Source organism: Papaver somniferum, chromosome 1 (genome assembly GCF_003573695.1).
Source record: "Papaver somniferum cultivar HN1 chromosome 1, ASM357369v1, whole genome shotgun sequence".
NCBI classification, from domain to species: Eukaryota; Viridiplantae; Streptophyta; class Magnoliopsida; order Ranunculales; family Papaveraceae; genus Papaver; species Papaver somniferum.
The window spans coordinates 23,161,278-23,188,001 of NC_039358.1; the positions used below are offsets into that span (position 1 = coordinate 23,161,278).

Below are 26,724 nucleotides of genomic sequence, written 5' to 3' on the forward strand. Positions count from 1 at the left end.
TCTTATGGTTCTTAACTCTGTTCACCACGTGGGATTAGTATATCAAATTTGCTTTATATTGCTATAAGATGGTGCTTAAAATTGATTTAGTGGTTTAAAAATTTGAATCTCATCTATAGAAATAGATTTGTGAGGTTTAGCCACTCATTGAAAACCCATGAATATTACTCAATTTGATCGTTTCTTGATTTGTTAATTGATCTGTGTTTATTTGAATCTCATCTATGTTCTGAAATATTAGTCAATTTAATTTTGTGTGTTTTTTCTGTCCAGGCCCTCTCCTCGGGCTTCTTCAAGATGATGTTGATCCCATGGTGTCTGTTATGAAGGTGTAGAAGGCACCGCTGGAATCATATGCAGACATTGGTGGACTAGATGCTCAAATTCAAGAAATTAAAGAGGAAGTTGAACGTCCACTAACTCATCCTTGTGCTGGTAACCGGTGAGGCAATTAGAGCTAGCTTTAGTAAGTGATATCCTTTCACATATATTTTCTAGGTCTACCAGGTAGAAGTTGATAATTTAGTACAACTACTCGGGGAAGAATGTTCAATACCTGCGATGTGTTGTTGAATCAATAATTTTGGTGTTTTTTCGGACTAACCTCCACTGAACTTATTCCAAAGCAGTGTGATTTGAATTTCATACATTTAGGTTTTTTTATTTCAATGAACGACTCTCTTAGCTACTTATGTTTATATCTTTTGGCCTGGATTTGGCCTGAAAATGTTACATGGAACTCTTGACTAGGTCAGCGACAAGTTGACTTGACTTTTTTTCATGTTGCAAAAATTTAGCAACGGCCAGAAACTGTTGCTAAATTTAGAACCAGAATAATAAATCTCGGTCCGGTTAAGTTTAGTTGTTCTAAGTTTTTTTGGTTCTAAATTTCGCAACTGCTTCAAGCTGTTGCGACAATAATGTAGCAACAACAACCAGCAGTTGCTAAACCTTTTCGCAACAGCCAAACCCGTTGCAAAGCAGGGATAAAAACACTTGGGTGAACCGAAAACCGTTGCGAAAAATATGCAACGCCACGTTTCGCAATGGCTTGCTGCTGTTGCAAGTCCCTTTTGCAACTGCACGCAGCTGTTGCTATTCCGAAAAAATGGTGTAGGACCTGGTAGAGTTTTGGTTCCCAATACCAATGTTTCTGTTGGTAAGCCTTCTAATAGGAAATCATCAACTTTACTGCGACAAGCTAATGACCTTGTTTCATCCAGGGTGCAATTATCAAATCCTAAACCAACTAGACATTAATGCATGTTCTATTCTGGAACATTAATGGAGTTTCTCGTAGGTATGATAGAGTTGAACTTTATGAGTTAGTTAAAGAACATAAACCTGATATTATTGGTTTAGCTGAGCCAAGGTTTGCTTGTTCCCCAAGATTTAAGCGTAAACTTAATATTATTGGTTTTAGTAGCAATATTATTCATAATTCAAATAACGATACAGTTGGGAATATTTGGGTCATGTGGTCTTCTAGTTTGCCTGATCCTGTAGTGGTAATACTTCTCGTCAAGCTATCACAGTTGGAGTAGATGGTGTTCAAATTTCTTTCCTTCATGCAAGTTATTTACAGGTGACGCGGAGAAGTTTATGGCAACAACTGGGTTTGGGTAATAGTCAGGTTACATGGCTAGTAGTCGGAGATTTTAATTGTGTCCTTCGTCTTGAAAAGAAAAAAGGTGGTGTTTTTACTTGTACTTCAGTTGTTAATGAGTTTGGTGATTGGTTAGACGATAACGGGTTGTTTGAAGCTGAAGCTCTTGGCAGTAGTTTTACATGGTCTAATCGTCCGTCAGGGGATCGGAGAATTATTAGTAAACTGGATAGAGTTATTATTAATGAAGCTTTGTTGGAGAAGTATGAGAACTGGCGGGTAAAGCTCTTCCTCGAGAAGTTTCCGATCATTCTCCGCTCATTGGTTATCCTTTTATTAATTCTCGGCCAAAACGTGCTCCTTTTCGAGTACAAAAAATGTGGTTTAGTCACCCTGATTTTATGAAGATGGTTCAAGATAGCTGGGATAAACCAGTTGTGGGTTCTCCGACCTATGTTTTTCCTTTTAAGTTGAAGCGTCTTAAGGCAGATATGAAGGAGTGGAATAAACGGGTGTTTGGTAATGTGCATATTCGGCTAAAACAAGATCAGTTGAGAATGGAGAATGCTTTACGTGAAACTGATGAGGACCCTAGTAATGTTGGTAAGCTGAATAATATGAAGAGTATAGCCGTGGAACTTAACAATACTAGATTGTAGCTTGCTACTATGCTCAAACAAAAGTCACGTAATAAGTGGCTTGTTGGGGGGCTAGTAACACAAGCTTCTTTCACAATAGTATTCACATTAGAAGAAGTAGTAATACTATATCAGAACTTGTGAATGAAGTTGGTGAGACGATTACGAATGTTGATCAAATGTTGCAGCATGTTGTTAGTTTTTATGAAGCTAAATTCAATGGGGATTATTCGGTGCTGGATGATTCCTTATTTGACATTGATCATGCGACTATTTCTCCTGAGGAGAGTATTGGTATGGACCTCATTCCCATGCAAGATGAAATTCGTGAAGTGATAAGTGCATATTTCACATATATTTGGTGTCAATTCCATTCTAGTATTTGTTGTTTTTCTTGCAAATTATTGTATATTACGCTTGTTTTCTCTTATTTGTGTTTTATTAGGTGAATCATCCAAAAGAAGTGAATTAGGCACTTAATTGTGCAATAAAAGAAGCTAGCTACAAGTGGAGAAGGGACAAATACCAAGTGGAGCTCGTTCAAGTACATAATTTATACTTTTCATCTTGAAGAGGACGAAAAGACGAAGCCGTCGACGAAAGAATGGAGTCATTCCGACATCGTATGAAGAAGTTACGATCAAAACAAGAACTTGGAAGGCCAAAAGGGTAAAATGATCAATTCAGCAGAAATTGTTATTGGGAGTCCAGGAAATGATAAGGGATGCTCGTAATTATTTCCACCCCAGCATCCGCTAAGGGGGGATCACATTTCTCTCTTGAAATACACGTACAGGAAGCTTTATGTAGGAAATACCATATGGTCCTAGGAATAATATATTAGAGAGAGTCTAGTCCAGTTGACTGAATCAACTGTCTGTTTGGTCCTAAAAATTATGGTTTGGTCCTAGGGTGACGTCATTGATGATGTAATTTTCAAATGGTAGTGGCAGAAATACCCTTTTAATGGGGACCATATATATACTCATTATTAGGAGAGAAGAGAATAATTTTCAGATTTATTTTCTCTCACCTCCTTTTTTTCTTTTCTTTTCTAGATCTACTTCTTCTTCTTCTTTTTCTTTTTCTTTTTTCTTTCTTCTTTTTTCTTCTACTACTGTTTACGATGGTGTGTTAAGATGAAGATGATGATGAAACGATGAAGATTTGTATATTTTTTTCTTTGTGTTTGTTGTTGTTTGCTGTTGAAGATGGTGGAGATGATGAAGACGATTTTTTAATGAATTTTTCTTGATTTTTTTGTCTCTGCTGCTGTTGTTGATGATGAAGAAGATGAAGATGGAGATGATGATGATGAAGACGACGATGATTTTTCGTTTTTTCGTCATTTTTCCCTGCTGATGCTTTTGAAGATGATGAAAAAGATGAAGATCTGTTACTGTTGCTGCTATCAAAGAAGATGAAGATTGAAACGAAGATGATGAAGAAGATTTTCGATGTTGCTGCTGTTGTTGAATGATGAAGAATTTATTTCTGCTGCTATTGAAGACGACGATGATGCTGCAGTTCATTCCGTAAATGAAGTCTGTTTTTTTAGGTTTTTATACGGAGTTCATTTCTGGAATGAACTCTGTTTTTTTTTAGGCTTTTACATGGAGTTCATTTCTGGAATGAAGTCTATTTTTTTAGGTTTTTATACGGAGTTCATTTCTAGAATGAAGTCTGTTTTTTAGGTTTTTATATGGAGTTCATTTCTGGAATGAAGTCTTATTTGTATAGGTTTTTATATGGAGTTCATTTCTGGAATGAAGTCTGATTTGTATAGGTTTTATATGGAGTTCATTTCTGGATTGACGTCTGTTTTTTAGGTGTTTATATGGAGTTAATTTCTGGAATGAAGTTTGATTTGTATAGGTTTTATATGGAGTTCATTTCTATAGGTTTTATACGAAGTTCATTTCTGGAACGAAGTCTGTTTTATAGTATATAATGAAGTGTACAGTTTTCATCAGGCAGAATGAACTGCTACAAAAAAAAAATATGTTGAAATCAACACGGAAGGGTACTTTGGTCCATTTAATATTTTTAAATAATTATGGACCAAACAGTAAAGACGTTTTCCCAAAGGACCAAACAGACATGGGCCCACCTAAAAAAGGACCAAACGATATTTTTCCCAAGATTTATTTGGTTTTAAGGGCAGGTGTTATAGGCACTCTAACTTCTGTTAAGGTGCTATCAGTTTCTATTCAAATTTCACGACCAGAACTTCTTTTTCTTCATATTCTACGGGCAGTGTTCTTGGGAATGGAATGGATTCAGAGGTGTTTTGAACTCGAGATAAAGAAGGAATAGATGGGTATGAATCGGAGGAGTTTGATTCATTTTAGGATTTAAAACTTGGACGAAAATTCAGTGGAAGAAGGATTGGGTTGCTTCTATTGGTTGGATGACGAATTGAGGAGATTAGGTGGTATTTTTGAGAGTCTAAGACGGTTAGGGAACTTGGGTTTGTGTTGAATTCGTAGACTTAGGCAAGAATTTAGAGAATTGATAAGATTTACTTGGAATTGGATTGAGTTTTAAGCCTACAAAACAGCCACCAAGTACCCTTCTTGTCGTTGATTTTGGACATGAATGGTGAAGATTAAAGCGCGTTTGAGTGTTTATGGCGGTTTAAGATAGTTGTGTGGTTATCAGATTCGAATTTTCAGGGTTCAATTGCTATAAATATAGGTCCAAATCACAACCAAAAGAGACCTCCTCACCCTAGTTTTCACGCCCATAATTTGTTCGCAGAAAGTTCCCAGAGAAACACAGAAGCTTTTGGAGTTCAACTTATGCAGCAGTAGCTGAAAGTTTCTTGTAGCAGCAGTGGCAGTAGCTAAAGATCTTCTGCGACTACTGTAGTTTGATTTCTTATCTTTTCTCTATTTTGATTGCTAAAAATTATGAGTAGCTAATTCTTTTAATTGGTTAGGGATTGTAGATGGGGAAAAACGATTTGCTGGTTTTTACGGAATTGAGGAGACTACCGTGCGGAGACTCCTTGAACCGAGCGAAATGTTGAACCTCACACAGATGCACTGCAAGAAGGGAGTGCTTTAAGTTCGAGAGAACAATCTGTAGGATTCCGGCCTAAACCAATACAATGGTCGTTCCATAGTCAATTCGGTCACAAGAAAGGATAGGTTGATCTGTAGGAGGGAAGCTGAGAAATGTGTGAGATCAATGGTGATCTGAGATTGTAGGTGTGTCGTATGTTCTGCGTAGGAAAGTTCTGAATGATTGAATTTACTCAGTTGAGAGTGATTGTTCATACGGTGAGTTCGTGTAGACGAAAGATTGTCTGTATGAACTTGTCGAGAAATTCTTTTGTAGACGAATGTTGTCCCTTTCAATCATGATTCAGAGGCCTTTTATATTGCTGAATTGAAAACACCATGATCCCATGAAGTGTGGAAGTTTCCGGAGTCAAAGAGTGGGGAAGTGGGAAATCATGTTAAAACCAGTTTCTCATCGTGCGGAGACTTGGTTAATTTTCCACCCACTACTTCGCTAACTCCTCCAACTGATTGCATGACTTGCTCACATTCTCGTCGTGTGTTTGAACACACGTGCCGTAGACCGCCAGACCAAAACCCTAGTTAATATCCCCCATGTGACACGATTGACATCTCGTGATTGTGGAGTCAGTTGCTGACTTTATGGGACGATGAGTCCTTGTATTTTTGAGTTGAACGTGATTTGCAAATGTTCTGAGACTCAATAATTGAACACGTCTGTTGAGACAAAGGTTTCATTGTCGAATAAATGTTGATAACCTAAGACGAGCAAATTGTGCTGCTGAATTGTTGAATATTGATAGTTAAACCAATATTCCTTAGTCTGAGCAAATATTGCTAGTCTGAGCAAATACTGCTCATCTGATCAAATGTTGCTCATCTGATGAATTGTTGGTGGCAGAACCAAATAAAATATTAATTTAAAATACTGGCGGCTAGGCCGAGCATAATAATAATAAAGGTGTTTATCACGGGATCAGCATAAAATTATTAGTGTTTGAATCTGCTCAGAATTATGTTGCTGCAGAGCTCTAGATTCGAAACCCTAATTTTGATCAATTGATGATTTATTGACAATCGATCACAGAGTGAAGGAGGGACCGGCTACACGGGATGACGAGTCGACCATGTAACGCCCAGATGCTCGGATGAGCAAAATACCAAAGTCTCCTGAAGACCAGTTGGTGAAAGGATGATTAAATGTTGGTTTAATCATTTTTTATAATAATGCTCGTGTGAGCGTTAGGTAGTAAAACCTGATTATGGAGAGATGAGGGACCGACCAAGGGGTCATGGGACCGTCTCGTGGTGGTCGTGGGACCAACTGATGGTCGTTTGCGCAAACTCCCAGTTGTTTGAGAAGAGTTTGGACCCAATATGAGCAATTCAGCAAGTTAGGTCAAAATTATTAAAACATATGGGACCGGATATTTGCAAGCCTTAGGGGAGGCTTTGGTCGGTCAAGGAGACATGCCCGTGTCACCATAATGTTAGTATCTCAGTCCTGAGAGTTCGATATTTTCTGATGCGCGTTTGAGCAATATTTCGAGAAAATATGAAGGATTCAGGGTTTTGCTGAAACTAGGAAAAATTCATGAGATGATGAAAATAATTAATAAAATAAGGGATTGCAAGGTGTGGGACCGGCCATGGCTAGGGAATGGCCGGCCAGCTAGCAAGCTCAGTCCCGCAACACCTTTCCCAATTTTATATAATTTTATGTATTTTTCCTGATGTGAGAGAAATATCATGAAACTGAGGAATTTCATGAAGTTAGGGAATTTCCATGAGATCATGGAAATAATAATAAAATAATAGGGAGTCATAAAGTGTGGGACCGGTTATGGTCAAGGCATGACCGTCCGGCCAAAGGGCCCGTCTCAAGGCACTTTTCCCAATTTTATAATATTTTTCATGATTTTAGGGAAATATCATAAAACCAAGGAGTTTGTTGAAACCAAGGAATTTGTTGAAATCAAGGAGTTTTCATGAGATGAGGGAAACATAAAAAAAAATAATAAAGTAAGGGACGTGTGGGACCGGTTAGGGCATGACCGGCCGGCTAGGGGCCGGTCCCACGAATTTTCCCTAATTTTATATTATTTTTCACGGGTTTAGGGAAATATCATAAAATCAGGAAGTTTTCATGAAACGAAGGATATTTGCTCAAATGAAGAGATTTTCATGAAATCAAGGAAAATAATGATAATATGATAAAATGTAAAATTGAGCGTGGGACTGGCCACGACACGACCGGCTGGTCGGTGTGCCCAGTCCCCTAGCGCCTCAATTAATATTTTAATATTTACTATTTTCTTCATATTTTGCATAGGTTCATCATTCCTTCGTGTTCTGGAATGCTCGTTTGCGCATTCAGGTGCTCGTTTGTGCATTATTGCTGAGTACACTTGCACCATTTTAGTCGGGGCTTACTCGATAGTTGCTCAGATGCCGTACGTTGAATATTTATCACTAACCCATGGAATTCTGCTGGGAAGATCCACGAATTGAAGTAATGAAATATTATGAAGAACGTAGAATGTTTCTGAATATTCAGTTAATGAATTTAAAGATTAGAAATAATTATTTGATGGCTCTATACTAGCAGGCATGCTGTCTAGGAGCATTAATTATTAGAGGATTGGGTGATATGAGCTAGTTGAAGCGTCATATTTATTATGTATAGTATAGTCAGGGAAAACAAGTTGTTGCATCCTGAAGACGTTATCGCTCTATACTAGCAGGCAAGTTTTCTAGGAGCTGTCCAATCATAATGATTCTATACACATGTCTTTTATATAGTCAGGGAAAACATTGTTACATCCTGAAGACGTTATTGCTCTATACTAGCAAGGCAAGTTGTCTAGGAGTCGTCCAATCGTTCGATTCTATACAAAAGTAATTACTTAAATTGCTCAGTATTCATGAGATATGTCGTTGCCTCATTTGAGAGACTGCATATTCACGTATGCTCTGAGAGACAATATACTCAGTCAGAGATTCTTGTGGCATGAGCTTTCATGCTTCAATGAGATACATGAGCCTCAATACTCATCTGATTGCTGGATCAGGAGCATGTACAATTATGGTTTTACGATTTTAGCCTTTGTCGAAAATCCACCATCTACATTAAGTCCCCTGCTTAGTGAGGGACAGTCATGTTCCTCAATCAGCACTGGATGGTGATTTTTTAGTTATAGACGAAATAAGTAATTGAACTTAGTCGTAAGATAGAATGTTACCGGATTTTCAATTGTACGAGTGAACCATGGATTGAACGAAGATCCCAGTAGCATGACAGAGCATTGTCTAACGAGCGTAAATTGGTATAACATCGCTCTTTTTTTTTAATTTCTTTTCAGAAGTTGATAACTTGTTCATGAGTTGTTCATGTTAAAATTATATATACATATGCATGTATAGACATGAGTTTGTAAAAACCCTTGTTTTAGGAACAAACGTTCGTTCGATCGTTAGTTTAAGAAACTAGCAATAATCCCTAATGTAGGAGAGATTTTTTTTAAATATGTGAGATTTTAATAAACTCTCATTTCGTAGGTGGATGCTTGTACGAGTGAAAAAGTTTTTTTTTTTAATAGACGTGCGTCTGTTAGTAAAAAAATTGTCTTTGAGCTTTCGTGAAAAATTTATTTTCAATATGTAAGCTTTCACAAATTTTTGTAAATATACTCTCGAGAGAGCAAAAATATATATATATTTCAAATTTACATGAGTTTCACGTTTAAAAACGTATTTTTTGTAAAATTAATGTTTTGGTTTTGAACAATCGTTGAAATAATGTCTGTATGTGAGTTTTCACAATTGTAGAATGGACGTCTGTCCAATTTTTGAAAAACCAGTGGATGTTAAAATTCACGTGGGTTGTTCATGGTTTTATGAAAATGAAGTCATGATTTTGAATAATGATTCTTGCTCGTCTTTGCAGGTTTGAAGGAACGAGCAAGTTTTTCGAAATTCTGACGTTATAATCATTACAACTAGTGAAATTGTAAATAGGTAAGAGTTGGATTGTTACCGTTTTTGTTGCGTGTTTGGTATTGGTATATCCATGACTCCATGTCTTTCGCCTCAGATAGTGGTGACTTCTGGTTACAACCACCTTTCTGGCTTTTCCGGCGAACGCTCCAGAAATATCAAGTCAAAGATGAAGACTTCTGCGGATGTTCATGCCGAGGTGAATCAACCTTTCAGAGACGCTGGAAAGCTGGTACTTTGTATGTCTCTCGATCATCTGGGAGTCGTCCGTACTAAGACATATGTTTTCTTGGTATTAGCAAATGCGGAGAGAAAGCAGGGACGTGATGAAATATCACAGAAAATAGTTGAAGATGAAAAGCTCATATCTTATCAGTAGAAGCACCGCCGACTTCATCAAATGAGACTATCGGCGGAAGATGAAGTCAGGATTTGCGTTGATGGTGTAGATCCTGATTCAGATGTGGATGAACGAAGAATTTTTTCATAATTCGTCATCAGGAAATTCAGAAGTCGGTCTTTCAGTAAAACCATTGTAGAATCTTCGTCCGGTGTCGGATTTTCGCGGTCTACACATGGTTTTTCATCCTCAGAAAATTTCCAAGCTTAAGGAAAGAAGCTTTTAGAGTTTTGAGCATGTTTAGGGGCCGAAATAGACGAAACAGTAAACTTCCAGGAGATTTCCAGAAAATTTTCAACTGGCATGTAGTCCAATGTTTTGGACACATCTCTTTGCTCGTTTCTCCAATTGCTGTAAATTTTGGATATGTTGTAGAGGACATCCATACGAAGAGAATGGTATATGACCTATCCCTATATTCTTCAGAAATTTCTCGCATATCGCTTCTTTGTGCGGGACAGTGTAAAATCATCTCAGACGAGCTTGTTGTAAAACACTCTTGTTGTGTCTTTGGACCATTCGCTTGTGTCTTGAACGGTTGGTGAAGTATTTCAATGTCATTGATTCATTTGAGATCAGGACCCCTTGATTGATACATGAGAATGGTGCTTGCAGCCATCTTGCTTCTGTCAAACATCACTTCTCAAAACCTTGGTCATGGGACCATAACTGAGGTTGCTCTCAAGAGGGGGTGGTGTAATGACCATGGTTTCATGTCCCGGTGGTATAATTCCTTTTATGATGAATGATTAGCACATGAAAGTCTGGTGACACAGGTCTTGGACTGTGAAAATGATCGTCATGATCAGTGGACCGTCAGTCCCCAGTATTTTGTTAAATCTCTCCTTTTCGTTTTCTCTTCTTCTGGCAAGACTTGGATAGAGGACCCATGTATAAAAATTGATGTAAAGACCTAGGTGGTCGAAGTTGGATGTACCTTGATGAAGTACTTAGTGGAAATACCTGGTGGACACCGATCGATTGTGGAAGTTATGAATCCCGTCTAAAAATCGCTGCTTGCATGTTGTATGCTCTGGAAGATGTAGGAACCTCATACGACGTCGGAATTCGATGCTTGACCCCAAATTTTGAAGCTAAGAGACTGAGTTATCACATGAGAAAAGAATCACTCAATTTGGAGTTGTAGAGGTCAACCAACGAAGCGTGCACATTTGTAATTTGTAATCCCTACAAATTTTTCAGTTTTCGTAGACCTGACGGTAAATGCCATATTTTTCAGCTCGTATGTTTGGTTGAGGTTCCCTTTTGATATGTTGTAGAAGAGACATATACAAACATCTTTCGTTCAGGAATAATTGTCCCATTCCTCACCCATTGGTACGTTTTTCTAAACCCATGGCCTGAAGTGTGTTGTATCTCATTTGTAGAGGTGATGAGAACATCTTGTAGAAGACTTGGGATTGTGCCCTCCCATCGTGCAAGATTCGGAAAGACTTTCATATTTCATGCTTACACACCTTGATATGAATCATTAGTGCTTGGAGAAGTCCGCTTCGTGGAGCAATACTTCAGAGAATGGTTAATTGATGATGCCCTGTCATGAGGACGTTGCCCCTGAGACCGTCGTGGATGCTGGACCACGATAGAATTTTCTCCATAAATGCTTGTTGATGCCGATACTATGGTCGGAGTTGCTCCAGAGACCGAAAAGGCTAGATCCATGATTATCGACATAGTCTTTACTCCTTCATCCAGTGTGCCTTTACATTCACGAACTAATTGATGAGTTGAGCGTCCATAAGATGAGGGTGTAGGGTTTAACCCAAATTCTCCCGAACCTTTACTGTGAAGTGCCTTGTCAGGGAATCGATGTTGTTGCGGTAGATAGCAGCGCAAGTTTCCATTTTGGATGTGATCGGTGAAGAGAGGAAGTTCCTCGGTCGTGCAGGGCTTGTGATATGGAGAGGTTCCGTTGATGAAGTTTCATGGAATCACATCAGATTGAAAATTCCAATAAGATCAAGTCCCCAGTGTATGTTGAAGGAGTTTGTGTCATCCATGGATGAATGATGTTGCATCTGCTTCAGAAGTCTTATCATGGGATAATGAAGAATTAGCGATTGTAATTTAGTTACACTTTGATTGCGCTAGTGTTGAATCAGTGCGTCATCGTCGAGATATTTGTGTTGAAGCTAGATGTGTCGTTATAGGAGGTGTACTCTTTGATTGGGAGTACAATTTGAAGGCTTCTTAGATGCTTGAGCGTTGAAGCGTCATATCCCTTGAGCATGTCTTAGGTTTGATCGTTTAGGTCCCAACTATCTTCTGCTGATTCAGCATTCCTTTAGTCGCGGTAGTGGGATTCAACACTTGTGCAGACATCAGAGCTTTCTGGTTTTGTGGCACACATGAATACTCCTGCAAGGCTATGGAGAAATTCCCAAATTTTTCTTTTCTGTGCTTGAACATCATCTCAGTAATGAATGTCTCAGTGAGATGCTCGATTCGGAGAAATGACAGATTCAACCACTTGGTAAAATATTGCTGAAGTGAGATTACCCATCTTGCAATAGCAGAGATGCTAGAAAAATTGAGTCCCCATGCTAGAATAGCATGTGAGGAAATAAATGATATAGACATGGGAGGAATGAGACTTGCCTGAGTGTAGGATCTTTTGATGAATGTCTATGCATCTTTTGCAGGTTCTTTTTTCAACCACGTCAAAGTTCGAAATTCCTCCAAGTGCTTCGATGATGGAACGTCCTCCAAATCTTCTGGATCAGAACTTTCTTCGTTGGAGAGATATATAACCAAAGGCGCTTTGTAAGTACCAATCTTTTCAGCGTGGATCCACGCTCGTCTGAAGGACATGTCATATCATGGATCTTCCTGATTATGTGAAACTTGGTTTCTATCCAGGTTGAACTTATGTTCACTTTGAGAGTGATGTAGCTATAATTATTTCCGAGTTTTCCTTCAAGGTCTCTGATTGAGATGGGAGCATGAGTAGATTCTTGTCGAGTGATGCCTGTGGATCCGATGGTTTTCAGTGGAATGTTGTTGATGGTGGTGCCAGCATCGATCAACGTTCTTCCAAATTTGTTTCTTCTGAGATTGATTGTGGTAAGAAGTCCCCCCAGTCGTACATCTCTTAGTCTGTGGCTGGAGGCTCAAGAAGTATTTCCGGAATGGACTTCTTGACACGATGTGGTTCAGTGCCGTGAACATGTTCCTCTTTTGTGCCTTAGACAGATAGAGCAATTTCACAGATATGCTCGATCAACGATTGAACTGCTTATTTGAATGGTTGTTCAGAGAGTGTAAAGGTTCTGATTATGAGAGGATTCTTGTGTACTCCTTCAGTCCCCAGTTGAAGTTATTGTGGATCAACCTTCTCTTCGAAGATGTGCTTCCAAATATTGCAGTTACTTGTTGGATGATTGATGAACCTATGAAGGTGACGGTACCTAGGATTCTCCTTTTCTTCTTAAGTTGGTTCTCTCCTGATGAACGACAATTTGATTGCACCATCTTGAACCCAAACTTCCAGTAATTCGATCACTCCTTCATGAGAAGGCAGAAGTTTGATTTTGTCCGATCATTTCCCCGTTCGTTGATGCCGGGTCGAGGTTTGTGTATTTCAGGATTGGTATCTTTTCTTTGCGCCTTCAGATGATCCTGGGATATTAGAGAAGCGCTCTGATGTTGTATCTCGGCTTTTCTTTCATTCCTTTCAGCAACAACGTTTGTTGAAGGCTGGAGATTGTACTGATTGTTGACTAGGCGTCGGCTGCTCCGAGGTTCCTCGACCTTGCAGACTTTGCTCTCCAGTAAAGCAGGTGTAGTAGTCACTGACCGTTTGGATGCTTCATGAAGCTCTGAAAAAGTTTGGAACCAAATATTTTCCAGCAAGTCTTTGTAGACCGGGATCATTCCGTTGATGTATAAGTCCACCAGTTGCTTCTCTGTGACATTTGGATCATGACAGTCCAGGGCATGAACTCTGAACATTTTCACATAATCATTAGGATGTTCATTGCTCCTTTGCAACATCCTTCCAAAACCAGAGAGGGTGACTTTCCCTGAAACGAAGAAGTATTTTCTTTAGAAAGCATTAACCATTTCTCCCCAACTAGTGATACTTCCTGGTGCGATGTTGTTGTACCGAGTATATGCTCTGCCCTTCAGAAACTTTGAAAATTCCTTCAGACGGGGGACATGGTTGTGCTCATGTTTACCCAATGCCTCCAGAAACCGAGAAACATGTTCTCGAGCATTTCCCGTTCCATTATTGAGAGTGAATGTTGGAGAGGTATAACCTTTTGGCATAGGAATCCTTTGTGTAGCAGCGGGATATGGAGGTTGGTGGCGGTGAGCCGATGATGTCTTTTATTTTCTTTGAGTCTCCATAAAACGTTCCAGATCTTCATGAGTGATGAAATTCGATGGCTCTTTCACTGGCGGATTGTCTGCGGCTTCGTGGACTTCATCGTCACCCACAACATGAATTGGAGAGATTTCGGGATCAGCAGCCGAGGATGTTTCCTTGGATTTCCCTTTCTCTTTATCTGATTGACGCTGGGTCTGAGTTTGTTCAGGCGACAACTTGTCTGTAAGATTCTTGAGGTGAGTGCATAGCTCCTTTTGTGTTGTATCCATGTTCATTTGATTCTAGGCGAGAACTTCCTGAATCTTCATGAGATCAGTTATGGTAGATGGATCCCTTCTGATTTCCCCAGGAGACTGTCCGAAAAGAGGATTATTGATGGTGCCAATATCGTCGCTTGCAGAAGTGACCATTGGAGCAGCAGCGTTTGAAGGAGTAGCATTGGCATGTGGCGTGACATTGCTGGCCGGAGGAGCGGTATTAGCGGTACCACTGGAGCCTGCAACATTGAGAGGAGTAGTACTTGCAGTGGCAGTACCACTAGAACTTGCGATGTTAGAGTCGGGTGTTGAACCCGGATTGGTAACTGAACCAGACCTAAGACCGACCATCTTTGTGAGAATTGAGATTTCAACCGAGAGATTAATCTCCCACTGTGGTCGCCAATCTGTAGATGGGGAAAATAGATTTGCTGGTTTTTACGGAATTGAGGAGACTACCGTGCGAAGACTCCTTGAACCGAGCGAAATGTTGAACCTCACACAGATGCACTGCAAGAAGGGACTGCTTTAAGTTCGAGAGATCAATCGGTAGGACTCCATCCTAAACCAAGACAATGGTCGTTCCAGAGTCAATTCTGTCACAAGAGAGGATAGGTTGATATATAGGAGGGAAGCTGAGAAATGTGTGGGATCAATGATGATCTAAGGTTGTAGGTGTGTCGTGTGTTCTGCATAGGAAAGTTCTGAATGATTGAATTTACTCAGTTGAGAGTGATTGCTCAGACGGTGAGTTCGTGTAGATGAAAGATTGTTTGTATGAACTTGTCGAGAAATTCTTGTGTAGACGAATGTTGTCCCTTTCAATCATGATTCAGAGGCCTTTTATATTGTTGAATTGAAAACACCATGATCCCATGAAGTATGGCAGTTGCTGGAGTCAAAGAGTGGGGAAGTGGGAAACCATGTTAAAACCAGTTGCTCAGAGTGCGGAGACTTGGTTAATTTTCCACCCACTACTTTGCTAACTCCTCCAAATTATTGCACGACTTGCTCACATTCTCGTCGAGTGTATGCACACACGTTCCGTAGACCGCCAGACCAAAACCCTAGTTAATATCCCCCATGTGATACGATTGACATCTCGCGATTGTGGAGTCAGTTGCTGACTTTATGGGAAGATGAGTCCTTGTATTGTTGAGTTGAACGTGATTTGCAAATGTTTTGAGACTCATGAACTGAACATGTCTGTTGAGACAAAGGTTTCATTGTCGAATAAATGTTGATAACCTAAGACGAGCAAACTGTGATGCTGAATTGTTGAATATTGATAGTTGAACCAATATTCCTTAGTCTGAGAAAATAGTGCTAGTCTGAGCAAATACTGCTCATCTGAGCAAATGTTGCTCATCTGATGAATTGTTGGTGGCAGGACCAAATAAAATATTTATTTAAAATACTGGCGGCTAGGCCGAGCATAATAATAAAGGTGTAGATCACAGGATCAACATAAAATTATTAGTGTTTGCATCTGCTCAGAATTATGTTGTTGCAGAGCTCTGGATTCGAAACCCTAATTTTGATCAATTGATGATTTATTGACAATCGATCACACAGTGAAGGAGGGACCGGATATACGGGATGATGAGTCGACCATTTAACGCCCAGATGCTCAGATGAGTAAAATACCAAAGTCTCCTGAAGACCAGTTGGTGAAAGGATGATTAAATGCTGGTTTAATCATTTTTTATAATAATGCTCGTGTGAGTGTTAGGTAGTAAAACCTGATTATGGAGAGATGAGGGACCAACCAAGAGGTCATGGAACCGGCTCTTGGTGGTCGTGGGACCAGCTGATGGTCGTTTGAGCAAACTCCCAGTTGTTTGAGAAGAGTTTGGACCCAATATGAGCAATTGAGAAAATTAGGTCAAAATTATTAAAACATATGGGACCGGCTATTTGCAAGCCTTAAGGCCGACCTTGGTCGGTAAAGGAGATATGCCTGTGTCACCATAATGTCAGCGTCTCAGTACTGAGAGTTTCGATATTTTCTAATGCGCGTTTGAGCAATATTTCGAGAAAATATGAAGGATTCAGGGTTTTGCTGAAACTAGGAAAAATTCATGAGATGATGAAAATAATTAATAAAATAAGGGATCGCAAGGTGTGGGACCGGCCATGGCTAGGGCATGGTCGTCCAACTAGCAAGCTCAGTCCCGCAACACCTTTCCCAATTTTATATAATTTTATGTATTTTTCTAGATGTGAGAGAAATATCATGAAACTGAGGAATTTCATGAAGTTAGGGAATTTCCATGAGATCATGGAAATAATAATAAAATAATAGGGACTCATGAAGTGTGGGACCGGCTATGGCCAAGGCATGGCCGGCCGGCCAAAGGGCCCGTCCTAAGGCACTTTTCCCAATTTTATAATATTTTTCATGATTTTAGGGAAATATCATAAAACCAAGGAGTTTGTTGAAACCAAGGAATTTGTTGAAATCAAGGAGTTTCCATGGGATGAGGGAAACATAAAAAGTAATAATAATAAAGTAAGGGACGTGTGGGATGATAAAAAAAAATTTATGTCTAATATGATCTCAATTTATATATTTTTAGTGCTCGATTTTGTACTTATTTTGGTTATTTTATGTCTTTATAGGTATTTTGGAGAAATAAGCTTTTGCGGCGAAATTGGCTCGAAAAGCGGTTTTTGTGCTCGTGGGAGAAAATTACTATACGGACTCTCACTTTGGATAAGGCGTAACCCATTTCGGGCATGTGCTAAAGGGACACCAGAACTAGATAGGGGGAGGTCATCTTCTTCAAAATTCAAATGCAAAAAATGGCGGGAAAAAGTTACAACAGTTCTGGCAGATTTAGGGTTGGATTATTGGACGTGTTTTAGTGAGATTCAATGGCCTATTTTCATGGGATGGACGTGATATGGATATACAATGCTAATATGGGTGATTTCATGGGCTGAATTTGGCTAGAATAGCCGGAAAAAGGAAATCAAGGTTAAGTTAAACACGGGTCCCTGTTTGGAGCAATTTTTGGAATTCTAGGGAGATTAAAGTGCTACAAAACTTCCCAAAGATTGGTATCTATCTAAGGAAGAGTTTGAGATAAGTTTGGAATCCCAGAAACGCGTGAAACAATTTTTAGAAGAGATTATTCCCGTGACTGCCAAGAAACAAAAAAAAAAAAATTTAATTCAATTCGGGAGGTTTCTGAGTGATATAAAAGGATGGGTCGAGTCCCATAAATCAGAATCGAGGTCTGTCGAGAGTTTGGGGTCGAGAGGAGAGCTCAGGAGGCGAGAATCAGAGATTACAGGAAGCCTGCCTCCACTGCTGCTGCTGAAGAACAAGCGTTGCAGAACGATGAACAGCGTCTCAAATTCGCAACACTCCTACAGTGTTCTCTCTGTAACAGCTGAACAGACACATTTATCTTCAGTTAGCCACACCTCCTGTAACAGTGAACTCTGTAACGCCAGTATGTCATTGCATATTCACTGAATCATATCATCTCTTCAATAAAAACAACTTTTGAGCCATGATTTATTATTTTGAGCCTGTTTTTGATATGAGAAGCTAAACCCCAACACTGGGATGACGGAGGAAGCCCTATTTCACGCATGTGGTAATTCTAATAATTATTTTATGACTATTTGCATTGATTTTTAATCGATTTATGATTTTTATTGAATGGGTGTGATTTCGTTTGATGGTGTATGCTTGGTCTATGTATTTTTGATACATCATGCTTTTGATTTACAATCATTGCTTTTCAAGAATCTACTTTTTGGCAAAGAATAAGAGTCCATATTTTTAATATTTGATCTATAATTGATTGGAATTATTATTTGAATCACATGAATGGAATTTGGTGGAATCTTGAGTCTCAGTACCTCTTGATATTGTGACAACTTTATTGTATATATTTTATTAAGTCTGAAATCGAATCTTACAAGTCCGAGTTTTAACGATACTCTACTTACCACTTTCAAAACTACATCAATTTTTTGCTCCGCCGACGCGGATTGGTATTAGGTTTTAGATTTATTTTATTTCTTTCAGAATTTTTGTTCTCTTTTACGCCTTTGGTATTTTTTGATTCTTTTCATACTTCGAGCGAAGCTACAAGGAAAGAAAAAGTGCTATAAAAGGAAAGCATCGCCAAAGAAGGAAAGAAAAGAGGAATCCGAAAGGAGTGAAGAAGAATATTGTATATAGTTATTTTGTTTTATTTTTTGAAACTGTAAATAGGGTTTTAGTTTTTGTAATTTTTCTTTTTATTTTTGGACACTTTTTGGACTTTATTTTTGGACTGGACATTATTTTTTAAAACCCTACGGAAGGGTTAAGATTAAATATAAACTGTTTGCAAGGAAGGACGACAGTTACGATACTGTCTCGGCCCCTCGGGTTCGTACACTGACATCGGAGTTGGTAGCCGGAGTCGACTTCAACGGTTCATCGCCCGTCTGGTACGGGAGGTAAGACTCTATCCACCCACGAATCCCCTGTCAGTGGGTTTTATTTTGTGTGACAACTCACACCCCTGCAATAGAATGTCGAACTGGTATTACGATAGCCAATACAACGAATATCCGACTGAGTTTCAAAATGGACGTTACTACTTTGACCATAATGTGAATAGTGGTTGGGAACATCAGCCTTTTCAAGGTTATGGCTCATACCTTGATGAGCCCAATTACTATCCACACACGCACCGGTCATACGAGCAAAATTCTTATATTTCTCCTTTAGAAGAGTCCCTCAGGAAATTAGAGGAGTCGACACGTAAGTTCGCTGAGATGAATAACTTAGTTTATGACGAAAGAGAACTTTCTATAGAGGAATCCTTCAAGCTGATAGCTGAGACGAACGAAATAATTGCTCGAATAATCTTAATTTCCAATACAGTGTTTCCAATAATACCCTTGAAACTGAGGATAGTGATTTTCATAATCAAGATGACGAGGATAAAATTGGTAACACTACTTGTTTATATGAGGTTCAACCATTTTCATGTTATTATAATGATGATTATGATGAGGATAGTGTTGATGAAGAATTTTAAATAAGCAGGCATAGCGATCAGGAATTTGTTACTCCAGTTGAGCTTAATAATAATATTATTTCTAGTTCAAATCCAAATAATTTTAATAATTATTCACCTATTCAAAAGGACGAGGATTTGATTAGAGATACTCCCGTTTTAGACGATGTAGTATTTCCTTATGATTACGAAGCCAACGATGGTTTAGAGGAACGAGTTTTTTCTGAGAATATTGTTTTAGAGTCTAGCGATTTAGAAACATTAGTCTTAGACAAAGAAAGTGAACTCGTAGAGATGAGTGAGGATGAACCATACTTAGAAGAATCAATTGACCATTTTCAGGAATCTAATGACCTTGAAATTAGGGAAGTTGTGACTAGTCTTTCTAGAGACACTGAAAACTCTAAGTTTGGGGGTGATTATCATTCTCCATGTGCTTTAACTATTAGAAAGGTCCCTCACTTGGGACTTGACATATGTGCCTCAACCATTTTACAAGATTATCTTCACACACGTTTTCCTGAACCTAGTGATGTCCATAAGGAAGTTCAGATGTTAGAAACCCATCCTCTGGTTGATGAGGTTAGACCAGGCTATGATACCAAGATCGACTTTGTTTTCCCACCAAATATTTTTCAACCAATTGTGGGAACGTATAAATTTCAAATGTGTCAATTATTTAGTTTAGAGACTAAACCTAATTACTTTAAGAGATTAGGGTCGATACATTTGCTTAAGATAGACCACCACTCTCATTGTGGTCAGCTGTGTGAGTCAAAACTGATTGACTTTAAGGATCCTCAATTATTCAGGTTATTATTATGTGCTTTTAAATTTTTACTTGAGTTTCTTCAGACTCTAATACCTGAACCGGATCTTAGCTTTGAGGAATTCCAACCCATGAAAATATCTTATTTGGACCCAGTTATAGAACCTGAACCTGAACCACAGCTAGATGTAGTTGTCTTAAACAGGAAACTAGACAAGGGTGCGCTTTATTTGTTAATTTTCTTGGCAGGTTGCAGATTCCTTTTATTTGTGATAGCTCTATTTGGTTTTGATGACCCACAGAAATTTCGGTTATTACTTTATTCTATGAGGTGACTAATCCTTTCTTAGTCTGGCCGAAGACTTTAAACTTAGCACTTCTTGGGAGGTAACCCAACATTCATGCGACATGGTAATATCTTTCCTTATCTCTTTTGCTTCAAATGGTAACAGTTTCTCCTTGTTCATGCTTTTAATTTCATCTTTAGAACATTGAGGACAATGTTAGATTTAAGTTTGGGGGTATGGGAGGAACTTTTTAGTTGCAGTATGAATAAATAAACTCCAGAGCTTAGAAATTTATGCCTATTTAGGATTGCACTAACCAATCTAAGTGGATGGAAGCATTTTGGTTGTAGGAGTTGAGGAACCAATCTGATTAGATGGCAACATCTAGAAGAGTCTATTCATAAAAGCACAGAGCTCAGGTGTTAGAAATAACATGATAGTTTCACCATATCTCGTTGAGTCTTTTTCACTTCTATTTTTATTTTGTTTTGTTTTTAAACTATGTTTCTCTAAGTGATAGGTGGGGCCCACGATTCAAGTTGTTACCAATGCTAGGGTGAATTAGAGTGATTGAGATACCATGAAAAAAAAATGGTAGTTACCAAAAAGTTGAAAAAAAAGAATAAAAAAATTGAGACCAGACCATTTGACCAAAAGGAATAAATTCAATAAAGTCGACCACTGGTACCCTTGTATATGCCAGTTGTGTTGACCTAGAGTTAGGTTATCGACCATTGGTTCCCTTATATATGCCAGTGTGTTGATATTAGTCAGACTAGTATCTCAATCTATTAGGATAGGTTCATTTTGGCGGAGACCTTCAGACAGATATGGGAAACGCCGTTCACTTAGTAAACATCAAAACCATCTACGTTTTTCTATATCCATCTCTTAATCTATCCATGTGATTAGTTTTGACTCCGGATATTGATGTCCATAGTGCGACTATCTGAATAGAGCTCTGTCACTTATTATGAATTTTAGTATGCTTGAGTGCAAACTCGTGTACAACAATTGGAATTTCGCATCAGGGTACTTCCTCCTGTAGTCAATAAGTATGCCAACCAAGGAGATTCTTTAGTGCCTTTCAAGGTTCTGTATAGATAGCTAGGGTCTGGAGTATAAAGGTTTTGTGGGTATATCTCTTGTAAGCCCTCCTGAGACTATAACTCGGCCACTAGGGCCACCTAGGGGTTTAAAGGCTTGTTGCATACGCTAAATGCAATCGACGGTGCCTGCGTTAGTGAGTTAGGATTTAATTTTTGCTCGAGGACTAGCAAATAATAAGTTTGGGGGTATTTGATAAATACATTTTTGTGTCTAATATGATCTCAATTGTATATATTTTTAGTGCTCGATTTTGTACTTATTTTGGTTATTTTATATCTTTATAGGTATTTTGGAGAAATAAGCTTTTGCGGCGAAATTGGCTCGAAAAGCGGTTTTTGAGATCGTGGGAGAAAATTACTATACGGACTATCACCTTGGATAAGGGGTAACCCATTTCGGGCATGTGCTAAAGGGACACCAGAACTGGATAGGGGGAGGTCATCTTCTTCAAAATTCAAATGCAAATAATGGCGGGAAAAAGTTACAACAGTTCTGGCAGATTAGGGTTGGATTATTGGACGTGTTTTAATGAGATTCAATGGCCTATTTTCATGGGATGGACGTGATATGGATATAGAATGCTAATATGGGTGATTTCATCGGCTGAATTTGGCTAGAATAGCCGGAAAAAGGAAATCAAGGTTAAGTTACACACGGGTCCCTGTTTGGAGCTATTTTTGGAATTCTAAGGAGATTAAAGTGCTACAAAACTTCCCAAAGATTGGTATCTAAGGAAGAGTTTGATATAAGTTTGGAATCCCAGAAACGCGTGAAACAATTTTTAGAAGAGATTATTGCCGTGACTGCCAAGAAACAAAAAAAGGAATTTAATTCAATTCGGGAGGTTTCTGAGTGATATAAAAGGATGGGTCGAGTCCCATAAATCAGAATCGAGGTCTGTCGAGAGTTTGGGGTCGAGAGGAGAGCTCAGGAGGCGAGAATCAGAGATTACACGAAGCCTGTCTCTGCTGCTGCTGAAGAAGAACAAGCGTTGCAGAACGAAGAACAACGTCTCAAATTCGCAACACTCCTACAGTGTTCTCTCTGTAACAGTTGAACAACCACATTTATCTTCAGTTAGCCACACCTCATGTAACAGTGAACTCTGTAACGCCAGTACGTCGTTGCATATTCACTGAATCATATCATCTCTTCAATAAAAACAACTTTTGAGCCATGATTTATTCTTTTGAGCCTGTTTTTGATATGAGAAGCTAAACCCCAACACTGGGATGACGGAGGAAGCCCTATTTCACGCATGTGGTAATTCTAATAATTCTTTTATGACTATTTGCATTGATTTTTAATCGATTTATGATTTTTATTGAATGGGTGTGATTTCGTTTGATGGTTTATGCTTGGTCTATGTATTTTTGATACATCATGTTTTTGATTTACAATCATTGCTTTTCAAAAATCTACTTTTTGGCAAAGAATAAGAGTCCATATTTTTAATATTTGATCTATAATTGATTGGAATTATTATTTGAATCACATGAATGGAATTTGGTGGAATCCTGAGTCTCAGTACCTCTCGATACTGTGACAACTTTATTGTATATATATTTTATTAAGTCTGAAATCGAATCTTACAAGTCCGAGTTTGAAGGATACTCTACTTACCACTTTCAAAAATACATCATGGGACCGGCTAGGGCATGACAGGCCGGCTAGGGGCCAGTCCCATGACTTTTTCCTAATTTTATATTATTTTTCACGGGTTTAAGAAAATATCATGAAATCAGGAAGTTTTCATGAAACGAAGGATATTTGCTCAAATGAAGAGATTTTCATGAAATCAAGGAAAATAATGAAAATATGATAAAATGTAAAATTGAGCGTGGGACTGGCCACGGCACGACTGGCCGGCCGGTGGGGACAGTCCCCAAGCGCCTCAATTAATATTTTAATATTTATTATTTTCTTCCTATTTTGCATAGGTTCATCATTCCTTCGTGTTTTGAAATGCTCGTTTGCGCATTCAGGTGCTCGTTTGTGCATTATTGCTGAGTACACTTGCACCATTTTAGTCGGGGCTTACTCGATAGTTGCTCAGATGCCCGTACGTTGAATATTTATTACTAACCCATGGAATTCTGCTGGGAAGATCCACGAATTGAAGTAATAAAATATTATGAAGAACGTATAATGTTTCCAAATATTCAGTTAATGAATTTAAAGATTAGAAATAATTAATTGATGGCTTTATACTAGCAGGCATGTTGTATAGGAGCATTAATTATTAGAGGATTGAGTGATATGAGCTAGTTGAAGCGTCATATTTATTATGTATAGTATAGTCAGGGAAAACACGTTGTTGCATCCTGAAGACGTTGTCGCTCTATACTAGCAGGCAAGCTGTTTAGGAGCCGTCCAATCATAATGATTCTATACACATGTCTTTTATATAGTCAGGGAAAACATTGTTACATCCTGAAGACGTTATTGCTCTATACTAGCAAGGCAAGTTGTCTAGGAGTCGTCCAATCGTTCGATTCTATACAAAAGTAATTACTTAAATTGCTCAGTATTCATGAGATATGTCGTTGCCTCATTTGAGAGACTGCATATTCACGTATGCTCTGAGAGACAATATACTCAGTCAGAGATTCTTGTGGCATGAGCTTTCATGCTTCAATGAGATATATGAGCCTCAATACTCATCTAATTGCTGGATCAGGAGCATGTACAATTATGGTTTTACGATTTTAGCCTTTGTCGAAAATCCACCATCTACAGGGATGTAACCTAAAATCACAAACATGTTATTTGATTAATGCATTGATTTTTTATTCACCTTCTTATTTATCGTTCAAGTTTTACTAAGTATAATAATTATATGATTTTGTTCATGTAATATGGTGAGTTATTTTGCATGTTTAAGTCGCGAATTAAATATCATAATAACTTATCTATCACTAATTAGAAGTCTTAGGTAATTTTATCAAGATTATAATAATTAGTAGTAATTTGTGATCACTAGCGGTGTGAATCGTGAAGGAAGTCACAAGTAAAACGTGGCATAGGTTGAATATACCACGATTGTGTTTGTATTGCCTTTGAATAACCCGTCTCATAGATTTTAAAGCTTTCCTCGAGTTGAATCTTCTAGCGATAAGCATTAGGTTATTTGTTGGAAAAGAGTTCATATAATTGAGATTGCATTATTTGTTGATTTTTGGAGACGTAACGAAGTATATACACCGATTGGGGATACTTTATGGTTATTGGTGAATGATTGTGTGAATGATGCTTGATTGATTAACATGTGTGGTGATGGACGGCGAATTCCTTAACCAGCTTTTTCCTCTGATATTTTCTTAAACACTTTTATCTTTTGTTTTTAATTTAAATTACTTAAGTTTTCAAATACGAATAGCAACTCATATCTCCCTGTGGAACGAGTTTGTTCTTATAACTATACTATTATTTTTAATTGTGCAGTGAAATAACTTAAATTATTTTTGCTTGGCTTACAACCGACCATAAAGCCGTTTTTTCTTTGGGTGCTAATAGTTCTCCAGGACCGGATGGTTTTGCTGGATTTTTCTATAGACACTGTTGGGATATTATTAGTTCTGATTTGGTGAAGGCTATCATTTTTTGTTGGGAACATAAGCATATTCCCCATGGAGTCAATTCCAGCCTTCTTATGCTGCTGCCAAAGGTAAGAGGAGTTAATACTCTATCCAACTTTCGTCTGATAGGATTAAGCAATTTTTTCTTCAAGATTTTTACCAAAATCTTGGCAACAAGATTAGGTACTGTTTTGGGTAACTTGGTTTCTGAGGAACATGTTGCTTTTATCAAGGGAAGAAATATTCATGAAAATATTAGTTTGGCGTCTGAGATGGTTAATGAGCTGCAAATCAAGCGGAAAGATGGTAATGTGGGGCTAAAACTTGATATTACTCAGGCTTTTGACACTGTTAGCTGGAAGTTTATCATGGAGGTCTTTAGAAGGTATGGGTTTTCTGAAGGTTGGTGTACTTGGATTCTTCATATTCTTCAGTCGGCAAGGATTTCGGTTCTCTTCAACGGTAGTCCGGAGGGATTCTTCAAGATTGATAGGGGTCTTCGTCAGGGTGATCCTCTCTCACCCTTAAGTTTTGTCTTAATTGAGGATGTATTGAGCAGAAACATTGCTAAGTTTTTTAGAGATCGAAAAATGACTCACATGGTTACTAGGAAAGGCATCTCTCCAACCCATTTATTTTTTGCTGACGACATTATGATATTTTGTAAAGGTAACATGAAAGTCTGCAAAATTTAGTTGATTTGTTGGGGTCCTATCAACGTGCTTCTGGGCAGACGGTTATTAGGCAAAAGAGCAAGTTGTATTATGGAGGGGGTTCTTTGTCTAGGCGAACATCTATTTCTAATTTTCTTGTTATGGAAGTTGTTTCCTTCCCAGATAGGTATTTAGGTGTTAAAATAATGCCAGGGACGGTGCGGTATCATCATATTAGTAACGTGGTAGAGAAGATAAAAGAGCAGCTCTCAGGTTGGAAGGGGAAATATTTATCTTTTCAAGACAGAGTAGTTCTTGTAACTGTGATAGCTAGCTACTCGATTCACAATATGGCAGTTTATCATTGGACGAAAAAATTTGTTCATCAATTTGAAGTTGCTATACGCAACTTTATTTGGACTGAAGATTCAAGTGTGCAAAGATCTTTTACAGTGGCGTATGACAAAATTTGTGTTCCGTATGAAGAGGGTGGCCTGGAATCTCGAGCATGATTTCAATTAATAAAGCTTTGTTAATGAATCTTTGGTGGAATATGAAAACTTCAAAGAAGAATTGGGAGAAATTCTTCAGGGCTAGGTATTTTAGCCGTAATGGTCAGCTGCGCAAGTACATTAAGTCCTCCATTCTTCCGGGGATCAAATGGGTCTATAATGAAGTTGAAAAAAAATGTTCCTGTGCTCATAGGTGATGGCAGGGTAACGTCACTATATTTTGATGCTTGGTGTTCAGATGCGTCTATTGCTGATGTTCTAAACAACCCAAACTTGGATCGTTCGGTGCTGGTTAGTGATATATTAGTCAATGGTAATTGGGATTTAACAGATCCTTGTATTTCTAATATGCTTGCTGCAGGTGTTGATGTGAATAATCTTCCAAGCCAATGGGAGGAGATGAATACATAGTTTGGAAACCATCTTACAAAGGTGATTTCACGGTAAAATCTGCCAAAGATCTGGTGCGAGTAAGATATACGAAGTTGGAGGGTGCTAATCTGATTTGGAG

At 38.4% G+C, this 26,724-nt stretch overlaps 1 protein-coding gene across 1 annotated transcript; it reads left to right on the forward strand.

Moving 5' to 3' along the window:
- The first annotated feature begins 1,259 nt into the window (after window positions 1-1,259).
- LOC113358992 lies at window positions 1,260-26,213 on the forward strand. Its single transcript, XM_026602712.1, has 6 exons — window positions 1,260-1,508; window positions 1,586-1,885; window positions 2,014-2,261; window positions 2,345-2,538; window positions 25,178-25,650; window positions 25,782-26,213. Exons 1-6 carry the CDS (start codon window positions 1,260-1,262, stop codon window positions 26,211-26,213), a joined length of 1,896 nt encoding a protein of 631 aa, XP_026458497.1.
- Window positions 26,214-26,724: the final 511 nt, after the last annotated feature.